Source organism: Phacochoerus africanus, chromosome 2, assembly GCF_016906955.1.
Source record: "Phacochoerus africanus isolate WHEZ1 chromosome 2, ROS_Pafr_v1, whole genome shotgun sequence".
Classification (NCBI taxonomy): domain Eukaryota; kingdom Metazoa; phylum Chordata; class Mammalia; order Artiodactyla; family Suidae; genus Phacochoerus; species Phacochoerus africanus.
The window spans coordinates 16227394-16241205 of NC_062545.1; the positions used below are offsets into that span (position 1 = coordinate 16227394).

The 13812-nt window shown below is 40.9% G+C and overlaps 1 protein-coding gene across 3 annotated transcripts in view; it reads right to left on the reverse strand.

The window, feature by feature from the left end:
* The window catches only part of PCMT1 (protein-L-isoaspartate (D-aspartate) O-methyltransferase), a 47719-nt gene extending 35390 nt beyond the window's left edge, over positions 1-12329 (reverse strand). For 2 of the 3 annotated variants that reach the window (XM_047769960.1, XM_047769962.1), the window contains exon 1: positions 12067-12310. In XM_047769960.1, coding sequence (XP_047625916.1) covers positions 12067-12295 — 229 coding nt within the window. In that variant the 5' untranslated portion in view covers positions 12296-12310. Of the gene's footprint in view, positions 1-12066 lie in introns of all 3 variants that reach the window. The other variant, XM_047769959.1, reaches the window with a different exon arrangement.
* Positions 12330-13812: the final 1483 nt, after the last annotated feature.

Sequence of the window (13812 nt, forward strand, 5' to 3'; positions counted from 1 at the left end):
ATATATATATACACTACATATACTATATATTATATTTACATAATATATAATGGATTTACAAAGTTCTTTACATATTTCTGTATTTGGGGTATTAACCCCTTAACAAATACATGATTTGCACATAATTTCCTCCCATTTACAGACTGCCACAACAATTTTAAAATGAGACTTCTGGGAGTTCCCATGGTAGCAGAGTGGGTTAAGGATGCAGCATTGTCTCTGCAGTAGCATAGGTTCAATTCTCAGCCCTCAGAGTGGGTTAAGGATCTGGAGTTGCTGCAGCTGCAGCACAGGTTGCAGCTGTGGCCTGAATTCCACCTTTAGCCCAAGAACTTCCATGGGTGTGGCCAAAATAAAAGAAAAAATAATAATAAAATAAAGTGATACTTCTGTAAATGCATGATGAGAAGTTGAAAATATTTATGCAAACTAATTTAATTTATTCATCAAATATAGAGTCTCCAAGTTTTAGAGGGTGATGGCAGCCACCAGAATCTGAATTTCTCCACAGAGCCTCTCAAAAAAAAACCACTTAAAACTAAGATCAAAACAGGACATAAATAAAACCACCAAAAATGACCCATGCTTTGCATTACTAGGTGATAGAGAATACCCAGACTTTATTAGCAGAAAAATAAACAACAAATTCCAACAAAGATTCTGTAAGCCTCTGGGTACAGAAAGCAAAGGTAGGGATTAAAGTTTAAAAGACTAAGCAGAAGGAAGCAGGGGATAAAGATGAGGCACAAACAGAATCACTTCCATAAAGAGGAAGCACAATACTAAGTACTGAAATAGTGAACACAGGCCCGGGACTTACAAGTTCACAGCAATGGCTACAAGGAAGGAACTTAAACTGTCAGTGGGACTGACAAAGGTCCCAATACCATTCGATGGTGAAAGAACAGTCTTTTTCAACAAATGGTGCTGGGACAACTGGACAGCCACATGAAAAGAATAAAGTTCAATCCTTACCTCATATCAAATAACTTAAAATGGATCAAAGATCTAAACACCGAGGTAAACTCATTAAGTCATAGAAGAGAATATTGGGGTAAATCATCATGATCTTGGATTTGGCAATGGATCCTTAGATATGACATCAAAAGCATGAACAATAAGAGAAGAAAAGGGAGAAACTGGATTCCATCAAAACTGAACATTTTGGAACTCCCGTCATGGCTCAGTGGTTAACAAACCCAACTAGCATCCATGAGGACTCGGGTTAGCTTGGTGGGTTAAGGATCTGGGTGGCCATGAGCTGTGGTGTAGGTCACAGATGCGGCTCAGATCCTGCATTGCTGCGGCTCTGGCGTAGACCGGTGGCTACAGCTCTGAATAGACCCCTAGACCTCCATATGCTGCAGATACGGCCCTAAAAGACAAAAAGACAGAAAAAAAAAATTAAACATGTTATGCTTCAAAGGACATTATCAAGAAAAAGATAATTCATAGGATGAGAAAAAATAATTTATAAATCATGTAATTAAAAAAGGACTTCTATCTAGAATAAAGAATTCTTATAATTCAGTGTACAAGGCCAAATAACCCAGTTTTAAAATATGTAAATGATCTCCAAAGAAGATAAACAAATGGCCAATAAGACATGAAAAGATGCTGGACATCATTAGTCATCAGAGAAATGCAAATTAAAACCAAACATGTAATATGCCATCATTTATGACTGGGTTCTTTAATGCTACTCTCTGAGGTCACAAAAGATATATTGGATTTTTCTAACCAACCAACACTCTTTGTATATCTGAACGTATTGTGACCACTTCAATCCTTATCTTTTTCAGGTTAAGCAGCCTTACTCAATACTTCCAGTTATCATCATATTCACTTATTCTTTCTTCTCTAGATGGATACTTGAGCGTGACACTTAAAATTAAACATACTGCCATAGACACAATCTAAAAATCAAGCAAATTAAAGATTACTTACTTCCCTTTAGCTAGATAATATATATCTACAAAACTGTTATGTGAGTTTCTTTGGTTGTTTTCTTACTCTAAAGGCATACATTGTTTGAAACTATTTTCTCCCATTCCATAGGCTGCCTTTTTTTTTTTTTTTTATGGTTTCCTTTTTTGTGCAAAAGCTCGTAAGTTTGATTAGGTCCCATTGGTTTATTTTTGTTTTTATTTCTATTGCTTTGGGAGACTGACTAGTATTACTAAGAAAACATCTGTATGGTTGATGTCAGAGAATGTTTTGCCTATATTCTCTCCTAGGAGTTTTATGATGTCTTGCCTTGTGTTTAAGTCTCTAAGCCATTCTGAGTTTATTTTTGTGCATGGTGTGAGGGTATGTTCCAGTTTCACTGATTTATATGTAGCTGTCCAGTTTTCCAAGTACCACTTGCTGAAGAGACTATCTTTTTCCCATTTTATATTTTTGCCTCCTTTGTCAAAGATTGATCATAGGTGTCTGGGTTTATTCCTGGGTTCTCTATTCTGTTCCATTGGTCTGTATGTCTGTTTTTATACCAGGACCACACCTCCTTTATTACTGCACACTTGTAATATTGCATGAAGTCTGAGAGAGTTATGCTCCTGCCTGGTTTTTGTTCCTCAGGAAGGCACACAGAATTCACTAAAAAACCCTAAATAGTTTTAAACGCATGTCACCAGTTATTAATTAAAAAGCTGATGGCGTTCCCTGGTGGCACAGCGGGTTAAGGATCAGGTGTTGTCACTGTTGTGGCTCAGTCGCAGCTGTAGCACAGGTTTGGTCCCTGGCTCAGGAACTTCCACAAGCTGCAGGCATGCCCACCCCCACCTCCACCCCCCAAAAAAGCTGAACACATAAGGCTCAAGATAAAGCTTTAATAGACTATTATTGGGTAGTTTCCAAAATTTTCACCATAAAGTTATTATTTGCTTTTGCCCAGAATTCCAGATGCCTAAAGCAAACTACATTTACTAAATTACTAAATCATTTCCTCACTTTTGATAATGTGTCATATACAACTGCCAATATCATGAAATATTTCTAGCAAACAGTAAAGTAATTTAACATTTCACTTAGTGTGTACAGTCTAATTATGAGTAAACATACAATTACCATTAGGCTGTCTGGATTAGTGAACAGCTTTAGAACCACCCATACTCAATTTTCCTGTACCCTAAGGACCAAGGACTCTAATTAAATAATTCTAATAATGGCTAATGTTGATCCAAATATACAACTGATCCAAATGAGAAGTCATTCAAATTCAAAAAGGAGAATGCAATATAATCCAAGCAGAAAACTAAGTAATAAAAGAAGCTATCTGTTTCTCTCCTCAATTTGAGGAGTGCGGAAGGGTGAAGAGGGAGACAAATTCCAGGAGGAAAGGAGAAAAACAAAAGTACTATGCAAGAGTCACATTTAGGTAAACTGTGGCATGACTTTCAAAAAAAAAAAAAGGAAAAACAGGAATTCTCCTGCAGCAGCTCTAGTCGCTGTTGTGGTGTGGGGGTCGATCCTTGGCTCAGGAACTTCCATATGCCATGGCCGAGGCCAAAAGAAAAAAAAGGAACATGTGATTATTCTTCTCTAATAGTAGAGGGGTCTGTGATATTAGAAACAAAGAGCAGGAAATAAACTCACAGCACACTGCACAGCTTGGCACAGTGTTGACCCAGTCATTAATGTTGGTAATGATATTATTATTATTATTTTGTTGTTGTTGTTGTTGTTGTTGTTGCTATTTCTTGGGCCGCTCCCTCGGCATATGGAGGTTCCCAGGCTAGGGGTTGAATCGGAGCTGTAGCCACCGGCCTATGCCAGAGCCACAGCAACGCGGGATCCGAGCCGCGTCTGCAACCTACACCACAGCTCACGGCAACGCCGCCGGATCGTTAACCCACTGAGCAAGGGCAGGGACCGAACCCGCAACCTCATGGTTCCTAGTCGGATTCGTTAACCACTGCGCCACGACGGGAACTCCTGGTAATGATATTATTAATTCTCAACACTTAAAACCAACAAAGTGCATGAACACTGATCATTAAACATACTTATAAAAGTTGGAAAAAGTTGGAAAAAAAATCAAAGTGGAGATGACTTATTCACTGATTTGAACAAAATGAAATGTTATCAACTTTGACAATGTAAAAGAGTCACTATTGACTTGAAAAATGAATATCCTTTCTTAAAAAGGTTAAGGGACATTGTCAGTTTATAAATCATAGAACAAGAAATTGAGGTTAAAGTACATATTGACTCAAAGTTACAAAGGTAACCACAAAAGAGGAAGCAAAAATTACGATATAACTATATGCAGGGAGGGAGGTAAGTTTATAGGGTGTAACTCATCCATCTTGGCAGAAGGTCAGCAGATGATGTTGCAAGTTGATAAAGAAACAGCAGTTTAAGCATATGATTAAGAGACATGAGTTATCACCAGAAGACCCAAATACGTAGTTTAGAGCGGTTTGCTCTGGCAGGGCAAGCCATTGCTCTTTTCCATTATAAGCCCTTCTGCACTCTTTTATCTTTTAACCACGCGCATATATTACTTGACTAAAAGCTAATCTTAACTCTCCTAACCTTGTTTTCACAGATAGATACTATTTATATAGATGTATATACAATGTGTGTGTGCTCCACTGAGCAAGATGTAGGATGTAACAGGGCTGCCTTTTCTTTCACAGTGGTTGAACTGGGTGCATTATTTAGCCTCTCTGTAGTTATGCATAGACTTACAATTAAGTTCTTGTCGATGAGAACATAGGCAGAAATTATATATGCAGCTTCCAATTCATGCCCTTAAAAGGAAGGTGAGGAGTTCTCTTGTGCCACAGTGGGTTAAGGATCCAGCAAGTGTCACTCAGCTGTTTGGGTCACCGCTGTGGCAGGGGTTTGATCCCCGGCCCAGGAGCTTCTTCCCCTTTCCCCATTTTTCTCCCCACCAGCTGGAATATGGAAATGATGGAGGTAAACTGTCTTCAACTTTGCAGTTGAGGGAAAGACTTTAGGGAGCACAACAGGACAGGAGTGCCAGTTCTCAGAACCATCGAACCACCATATTAGCTTGGAACTGCTTATCCCTGGATTGTTATAGGAGACGGAAACTTTGATTTTAAGCCATTGTTATTTTGGCTCTTTTAAGAGCAGACAAATAAACACCCTAAAACACAAGGTATACAAAGAATAAAATGAGATCAGTTTGAAGAACAGGACTGGAGTTGGAGCACGGGAACAGACCTGAAAGCTACGCAAGAGGTGTTTATACCCTACATAGTAAACAATCGAAGTCTGGGCAGAAAAGTGACATATCAGAAAGCAGCACAGGAGGAAAATCAGTATAACATGTACAATGAATCTGAGGGGAGAGAAATTGAAAGCGGGGTGGCGACCAGATGCTTGGAGGCACATTGCTCCAGGTAAGATCTAAGACCCTAGGCTAGGATAGCTATCAACGAAACTACAGTGAAAGGGATGACCACAAAAGGCATTTGTAATAACTATTGAGTTAGGAGTTCCTGTCGTGGCGCAGTGGTTAATGAATCTGACTAGGAACCATGAGGCTGCAGGTTCGGTCCCTGGCCTTGCTCAGTGGCTTAAGGATCTGGCATTGCCAGGAGCTGTGGTGTAGGTTGCAGACGCGGCTCAGAACCTGCATTGCTGTGGCTCTGGCATTGGCCACGGCTATAGCTCGGATTAGATCCCTAGTCTGGGAACCTCCATATGCTGCGGGAGCGGCCCTACAAATGGCAAAAAGACCAAAAAAAAAAAAAACCAATACTGAGTTAATCTGGTAACAGTATTAAAGAATCAATAGGAGTTCCCATCATGGTGCAGTGGTTAATGAATCTGACTAGGAACCATGAGGTTGTGGATTCAATCCCTGGCCTTGCTCAGTGGGTTAACGATCTGGCATTGCTATGAGCTGTGGTGTGGGTTGCAGACTCAGCTCGGATCCTGCGTCGCTGTGGCTCTGGTGTAGGCTGGCAGCTACAGCTCCAATTAGACCCCTAGCCTAGGAACCTCCACATGCCATGGGAGTGGCCCAAGAAATGACAAAGACAAAAAAAAAAAAAAAAAGAATCAATAACTACCCCAAGATTTTTAGTTGGGGAGAATAGAAGTAAAAGTAATCCTGACAGAGATGAAAAAAAGAAGAGATACTGTGCTGGTATGAAGCACTGAAAACATAAGTAAGAAAATAAGCCAAAGATGTATTTCAAGTCATACAGAAACTTTCTCTAAGTTTCTATAAGTAAACTATCATGAAGTTATATCTCAATAAAAGAAATAGTACAGTACTAATTAGTTTTATGACTTGGACAGTTGTTAATAACCTACTCTCTATTTCTTCTCCAGGAGCAAAATGCCAGGTAAAACAATAAGAAATGAACAAAATGGTCACCTTTCACTTCCCACCTAGAACGACTGGGCATAATAAGAGGTAAGCAGAGCTTGAGACACTCTCCGTACACAAAGTCTGAAAGGGGTTAGCTTTAAATTCACACTGTAATCAAAGAAGAATTTTAAATGACAGCAAGTTATGATAAAGCATATCATCTAAGTAGTAGAGATTATTCAAAAATACATCTTTCTCTAGACTATTATTACTCTTAATAATACATAATCAAATGTCGTGACACTATTTCTCAAAGGAGGATGTTTCCTGGACTCCTCACATCTCTGACAAACTAAAATGTTATGTAAAACTCTAAAATATAAGTAACCAAATCTTAACTTCTGTGGCTTTCTCCTAAAACACACACCCCTAAGAGGCGATTTCATGCAAAGCAGGATGTGATTAAAATTACAGTATCCTAGATTTGGAAGGGTCCCCAGGGATCTAGTATATAGCGAAAGCTGATAACAAATCCCTTCCATGACACCCCTTACAGTGAAATGGTCGATCAGTCTTTGCTTCAACATACCCAGTGACAGAAAACACTATTTTTCAAAGCCAAATCTTTGACTGTTAGGATAGTTTTGTGACTACTTCCTCATAATGAGCCACATTCGTCCTGGTTTGACCTTCTACTACATGGTTGCCTTTAAATATTTAAACACTATTGCTCTCTTTAGTCTTCTCATTGCTAAATCCAGCAAACTCCACCTCATCAAATTATGCAAAATGCTGATGCTCTTGTCATCCTGATCACCCTTGTCTGATATTTTTTGGTTTTTCACTGCTACTCTTAAAGCATGTTAGCCAGAACTAAATGCAATACTAATAAAAATATGTGAACAGCACAATGGAACTAAGATCACATTAAGTAGATTGTAATATGACCTAGCATCTAGATTTAGTGCCAACAGAACTTATGATGATGGTGGTGGACATGTTCTACAGATGCGCCGTCCAACAGGTGAGTCACTAGCCTCATGTGGCTACGGAGCTCCTGAAAGGTGGTATGCCTTAGGAGCTGAATTTTTTTATTTTACTTAATTTAAATTTAAGTAGACTCACAGATACAAAAATTTCTCCCCAGGAGTTCCCCTTGTAAACAGGTTAAGCAGGTTAAGGACCAGATATTGTCTCTGTGAGAATGTGGGTTCGATCCTTGGCCTCGCTTAGTGGGCTGAAAATCTGGCGTTGCCATAAGCTATAGCATACATCGCAGCTGCAGCTCAGATTCGGTGGTAGCTGTGGTGTAGGCCTGTGGCTGCAACCCCATTTTGACCCCTAACACACAAAATTCCATATGCTACAAGTGCGGTCATTAAAACAAAAAATCCCCCCCCCCAAATCATATCTATTAAATCTTATTCAATGTACAGTTTACTTACTGGTATGCACCTGAAAGACTGACTTGATATAAGTTAAAATGAGGAAGTATTCTCTGGATTCTTAATGCGGCTCAAATTTCTGAAAACAGTCCCTTAGGATTTTATTACCTTGTTATATTTGGCCCAAGAATGCATATGATAAAACTAATGAAATATTCTTTTTTCCACTGGTTATGCTACAGATGGATAAGAACTAAACTCTAAATAGAATAAGAAAATAACTTCAATTTATTTGTATAGATAAGGATACAAAAACTATAAATCATAATTCTTACAAATTTAAATGCCTACTAAGGATCTCCACTTTAATGTCTTAAAGCAACTCAAACCAAACATTCCCCCAAATAAACTCCTGTTCTCCCACTCTTCCTTGCATACCCCACACCTCTAAAAATCCCTGCTAGCCACTCACTGTTACTTCCAACTCAGAAAACGGTAAATCATTCCCACTGCCCAGGTCTAAAACCTTGGTGTCATATTCTTAACTCCAATCTTTCTCCCATACCCCAAATCCAAATCTAGCACATTCTATTTCTTCTGTCTAGAATGCCTGTCGCCCAGCTCTACCTGCATTCTTGAATTTCTTCCCCCTTCACCAAATCTTTACTCAGATAACATCTTAGTGAAGTCTTCTCCCCTACAACTGCAAACCTCCTACCCCACACTCCCTCTCCTCCTTCCCTACTTTGCCAATGATCGTGTGACATAATTTTGTCTGCTCACATTAGAAGTTACAAGAAAAAATAGATGTTTGTTTTTCACTGTTGTATCCCCAGTGCTGTACCCCAGGAATGCAGAAGACAGTCAAATACCAGCTGCCTGAGTCCACAAATTCTATATACATTATACATGCAAAATGACAAAGATGCAAAGGAAATATAAGCAGGAAAAAAACGGATGCATTAGGGTAGTGGATTGAATTTTTTAATAAATAAAACTAGGTAAAAGAACAAGTGTTAGCACGGTTTTAAGTGGCTAGTACAGCATTTATAAGTCTGTTAAAAGTCAACCTTCCACAAACAGTCTGGTTTGGACACCCCTGCTCTAGGAGACCACCTCTCTCAACCTCACCTACTCCTGGCCCGCTTCTTTTCCTAACATTTACCATGGAATGAAATTATCCCAATGACAGTAGAAAATAAATTCTAATATAGCATTACTTGAATTGTCACATTCCCTTGCTAAGCAGGCTCACGGCTGTTTTAAATTAATTCATTTCATGAGCACATTATCAGTCTATAATTATAAAATAGCTATTTTTCATTTCTATAGATCTGTAATGTCCAATATGTGGCTAGTGGTTAAAGTTAATTTAAATAAGACAAAAATCCAGTACCTCAGTTGCACTAACCACATTTCAAATGCTCAATGCCCCATATAGCTAGAGACTACCATATTAAACAGCACAGATAGGGACATTACAGACAGCTCTGTTAGGCAGGACTGTTATAGACTTTTTTCCTAAAATTTTATTTTAAAATATAAACCTGATTCAACTGAAACTCTGGAAGGGTTTTGTAATTCTCAGTTCTCTATGTCAGTGATTCTCAAAGTGTAGTATCTGGACCAGCAGTAGAACATTACTTAGGAACTTGTTGGAAATACAAATTCTTTTTTTTTTTTTTTTTGCATTTTCTAGGGCCACACCCAAGGCATATGGAGGTTCCCAGGCTAGGGGTCTAATCGGAGCTGTAGCAGCCAGCCATCGCCAGAGCCACAGCAGCTTGGGATCCGAGCCACCTCTGTGACCTATACCACAGCTCAGAGCAATACCAAATCCTTAACCCACTGAGTGAGGCCAAAGATCGAACCCGCAATCTCATGGCTCCTAGTCGGATTCGTTAACCACTGAACCACGAGGGGAACTCCTGAAATACAAATTCTTAAGAGCCCCAGCAATCTATCTTAATTTGTTTGAACAAGCTCTCCAGTTGATTCAGGAGATTCTGAAGCATGCCCAAGCTTTAGATCATGGTTTTAAGAGCAGTTATCATCACAACATAAGCTATGAGATGTACCATTACAGTCTAAAATAACCTATAAGTGATACAGCAGCTATGAAAGCATAAACAATCATATTTCTATTATGGCTTCTAAAAGAAAAATTCAAGACATTTTTCAATAAAATTATTATAATATTAAAATGAAACCAATCATGAACTTTATTTCATTAAAAAATTAAACTTGTAATTTGCTTCCTCTTCCAATTTGCAGACCTCTTTACATTTCAACATCAGCATAATCATTTTGATCATTTCCTAAAGATTCATTAGAAGGCTTTAAGTTAGGAAGAATACACAATGATGGAATAACCAAGAAAGAGTGAGAAGTTTTCAATCTATGCTCAATTGAAATTTTCACAAGAGTAAACATTACTTTTACAATAAACTAATAAAAATAAAATCTATTAGCTAGAATTCAGCAGGAAGTTGAAACTAAAGTTGCACAACTGTTACAAAAGAGGCTAAAGGATGAGTACTCTTATTTCCTCTTACCAATGATAGACTTAGAATAAAACTAAAGATGTGCAATGTCAACACTGATGTGTGTTAAATGTTTCTTACTAAATTTTCTGGTAAGAAAACATCCTTAGCAATTTCAGCTAAGAACAGCAATGCAATACATTAAAGTGATTATAAAACTACTGAGAAAAGAGCTAGTCTTGGCTTACTACAAATTTGGCCCAAAAAGAAGAGACTTTAAGAGCCTGATTGCTTACAAATTTCTGCCATAGCCAAGTGTCTACTGCAATAACCTACCGGTGGAAAATTACTTAATCACAATTCAAGTACAGAATGTTTCAGGTGTGTACATTTTAAGAAATGCTATAAAAAATATTTAGAACATATTGAGGTTATTATGCTCAATCAATGGGAACCTAAATCCAAATTATCATCTCGGCACATAAATTTCCACTTCCAATCAAATATCCTTCCATAAGTGAATAATGACAATGCTCGACCCAATTTTTAAATATAAAATTCATTACTAAACACTAAGGACATGATTTCCGAGCTTTAAATATTGCAAAAAAAAAAAAGAAAAAGAAAAAGAAAAGAAAGTCAAATGACTAATATTAAGTACTAACCATTTGCCAGACGCTATTGATTTCTCTCATTAATCTTAGTATTCCCACATATATTTGACATTTACGAAAAAAGGAAAGATTATTAAGTTCTCTGAGAGAACTCAAATACATTTTTTAAAAAGTCTCAGCCCTCAAGGAGGTTACAAATCGAATTAGGAAACATGACAAACACATGAAAAGCTAAATAATCTATAATATATTATATATATATACATGCATATAATTAAAAATACCACGTGGCAGGATGTGATTATTTGCAAAGTCAGGGGCAAAGAAGTGGGCTACAAATCTGACCAGAATGAGAGAGTATTACGAACTCTGGTCTTTCTGGTCTCCCGACCAGACGGCGACACTATATTTCGATTTAAAAAAAGAAAGTGACACAGCACTCGTCACCCTAAAATTATCATCAGAGAAAGGAATACAATAACTAAAGAGAATGGTGTAAAGAAACTTCCATACAAAGCTTCTAAAGCATACAGTAGCCCTGGAAAAAGTTAGAACATTCCACATATACAATCCTTTGCTGGATTCCAGTATCTCTAACGGCTCCTGAAATACATGTCTCTCGGGGAGAGCATCCCCTGATGATTTCTTCCTCCGCCCCCCACGAAGCTTTCCCTTGGACAGCCGCCCCAGAAATTTCTCCCAGCATCCGCAATGACAATACTCTCATCTTCCTCTCCCTCCCCTCGCCAGTATCAGACGGTGGCATCTCCCTCCAGAGGAAAAATCAGAGGGCGGGGGAGGCAGAAGAGGAGAGAAAGCTTGCAGCTAGGTCGATTACGACAGAGCAGGAGGTGAGAAGACGCGGGGGTCGAGGGCGGGGTCCTCTCAGTTCCAGCCCAGTCTCCAGGAGACCTGGCCAACATCCCACTCCTCAGGACACGCCCCTCGCCGGACCCCGACCAGGGGGCGACGGACTCGAGTGACAGCCCCACCACCTGTGCCTCGCCCCTTCCCCCAGGCCCGCGGGGAGACGCCTGTCCCTACCCCACCAGCAGCGGCCCCTGGGTCTTTCTCTCCGGTTCCCGTCCACGTCCCCGAAGAGTGACAGGTCCCAGGGGAGGCAATCGCAAGCGCTTGCCATTTGGGACCGCTGGGTGCAACCCTGCGCCTAAGCCCTCCAACAGGCACGGGGAGGAGGATAGGGACAGAACGTTCCGGGCGGCCCAGGGGGACCTGGTCCAGGCCTGGCCTTCCCCACTTGCCCCACACCGGGCGGGGGTGGCACTTACTGCGGAGGTTGTGGATTAGCTCCGAGTGGCTGGCGCCGCCGGATTTCCAGGCCATCGCTAGGCACACCCGGAGCAGGTACAGAACCACCTTCAGCGCGGCGACGGTGCCCAGCAGCTTCCCCAAGAGTGAGACCACCTCCCACACGGTCACCGCCCCGCTCGCGTCCCCGCTGTGGCCGCCGCTGTGACTGCCGTCGCCGCTGCTGCCGCCACTGCGCGCTCCCGGCATCCCCCGCGGCACGCATGCGCCTTGTGACGCCGCGCGGCCTCGGGTGCGGCCGGGGTGGGGCCGGAGGCGGGGATGGCTTGGTGCCCAGCCGCCCGCGTTAGGGGCCGTTGCGGCTGCCCGAGACTGGCGGGATGGCCCGGCTGAGTCAGCGCCACCGCCTCTGCTGCGTGGCCTTTCTGATGCCGCGGGCTGCGCAACGCCTCTTTGCTGGGTTTGCCCTGCGGCCAGGCGGGCGGGATGGGCCCCGGCGTGGTCGGTGTCGCGTGCCTCACTACAGCTCTGGTCACCCAGCGCGGTGAAAGGATGGTAGGGCCGATCTGGTTCCGCAGCTGCCGGTGGCTCTGCAGTCGCCGCTGGGTCAGCTGTTGCAAGCGGCGGGTCTGCTCCTATAGCTGTCCAGGTTGTTAGACGGTGGGCTTTCTCCGTCCTGCCTCACCCAACCCAATGAATGACTAATACATAGGTCGGTTAGATCCAGAGCTCCCTATGGTGGAGCTTGAATAACTGTAATAGAACTGGAAGGAAAAGGTCCTCTCTAACCCAAGTACTCCAGCCTTTGACTTGTGATAAGTAAGTTAGCGTTTGTGAGCAGAGACTTTGGGATCCTAGTTTGTTCTCAGCTGTAGAGCTTGAATTAGAAGAGTGGAAGAATACTGAGACATGGCGTTGGGGGTGGACTGTGGGGAATGCTATGCTTCTCAGAACAATGCACTTGTTAAAAATACTACAGTATCCTATGGCGAATGTGTTGTTCTCCCAACACAAGTGTGCATTTTCAGCTATTTAAGCCTCACAGATTCCACCGTTAGACTGGACACCAGCTTTCTTGGCTATTAGCTGTGCAAGACAGTGAAAAGCTGACAAGGAACATTGCCTATAGCATCCAACTCACTGACTTATAATCAGAACCGAGAGTGGAAAAATCCAGTCATCATATCACTTAATACAATAAACTTTTAAGGAAGGAAATAAAGCTATGTCAAAACATCAGTGCCACTGTGTCAGCAACAATTTTCAAGCTTCTCACCAGTCCTTGGCAAATGTGACACTTATCTAACCCTAATCTGAAATATGTATTATTTCTTGGGATTCTGCAACAGTAAAGAAAAGTGTACTTCAATACTGGGGGGAAATTTTCAGTTCGGGACTCTAAATTTTCTATTTCATTATTAGTTTCTTAATAATCTTGCAGTTAAAAGCAAAACACCAGTCAGTTTTCAATAAGAACCTGATAACTGTCTCCAAAGCTGACCTAGATGGATAGCATTTCCATGCGATGCTTCCACAAACTGGCTGTGAAATAGGACTACCAAGATCAGATAGACACAAAATCATGGCCCCATTTAAAGAAATAACCAACACAGTTATAGCTATAGTATAAAGGAGGTTTGTTTGGGTTTTTTTTAAGACGAATATGTCCTATCTTTTGTAATAATAGGATTTACCTTCTAATTGGGGAGATTTACATTTTTTAAAAAAAAGCTAGCAACAGGAAGCAAAATGTAAGTGCTCTTAGT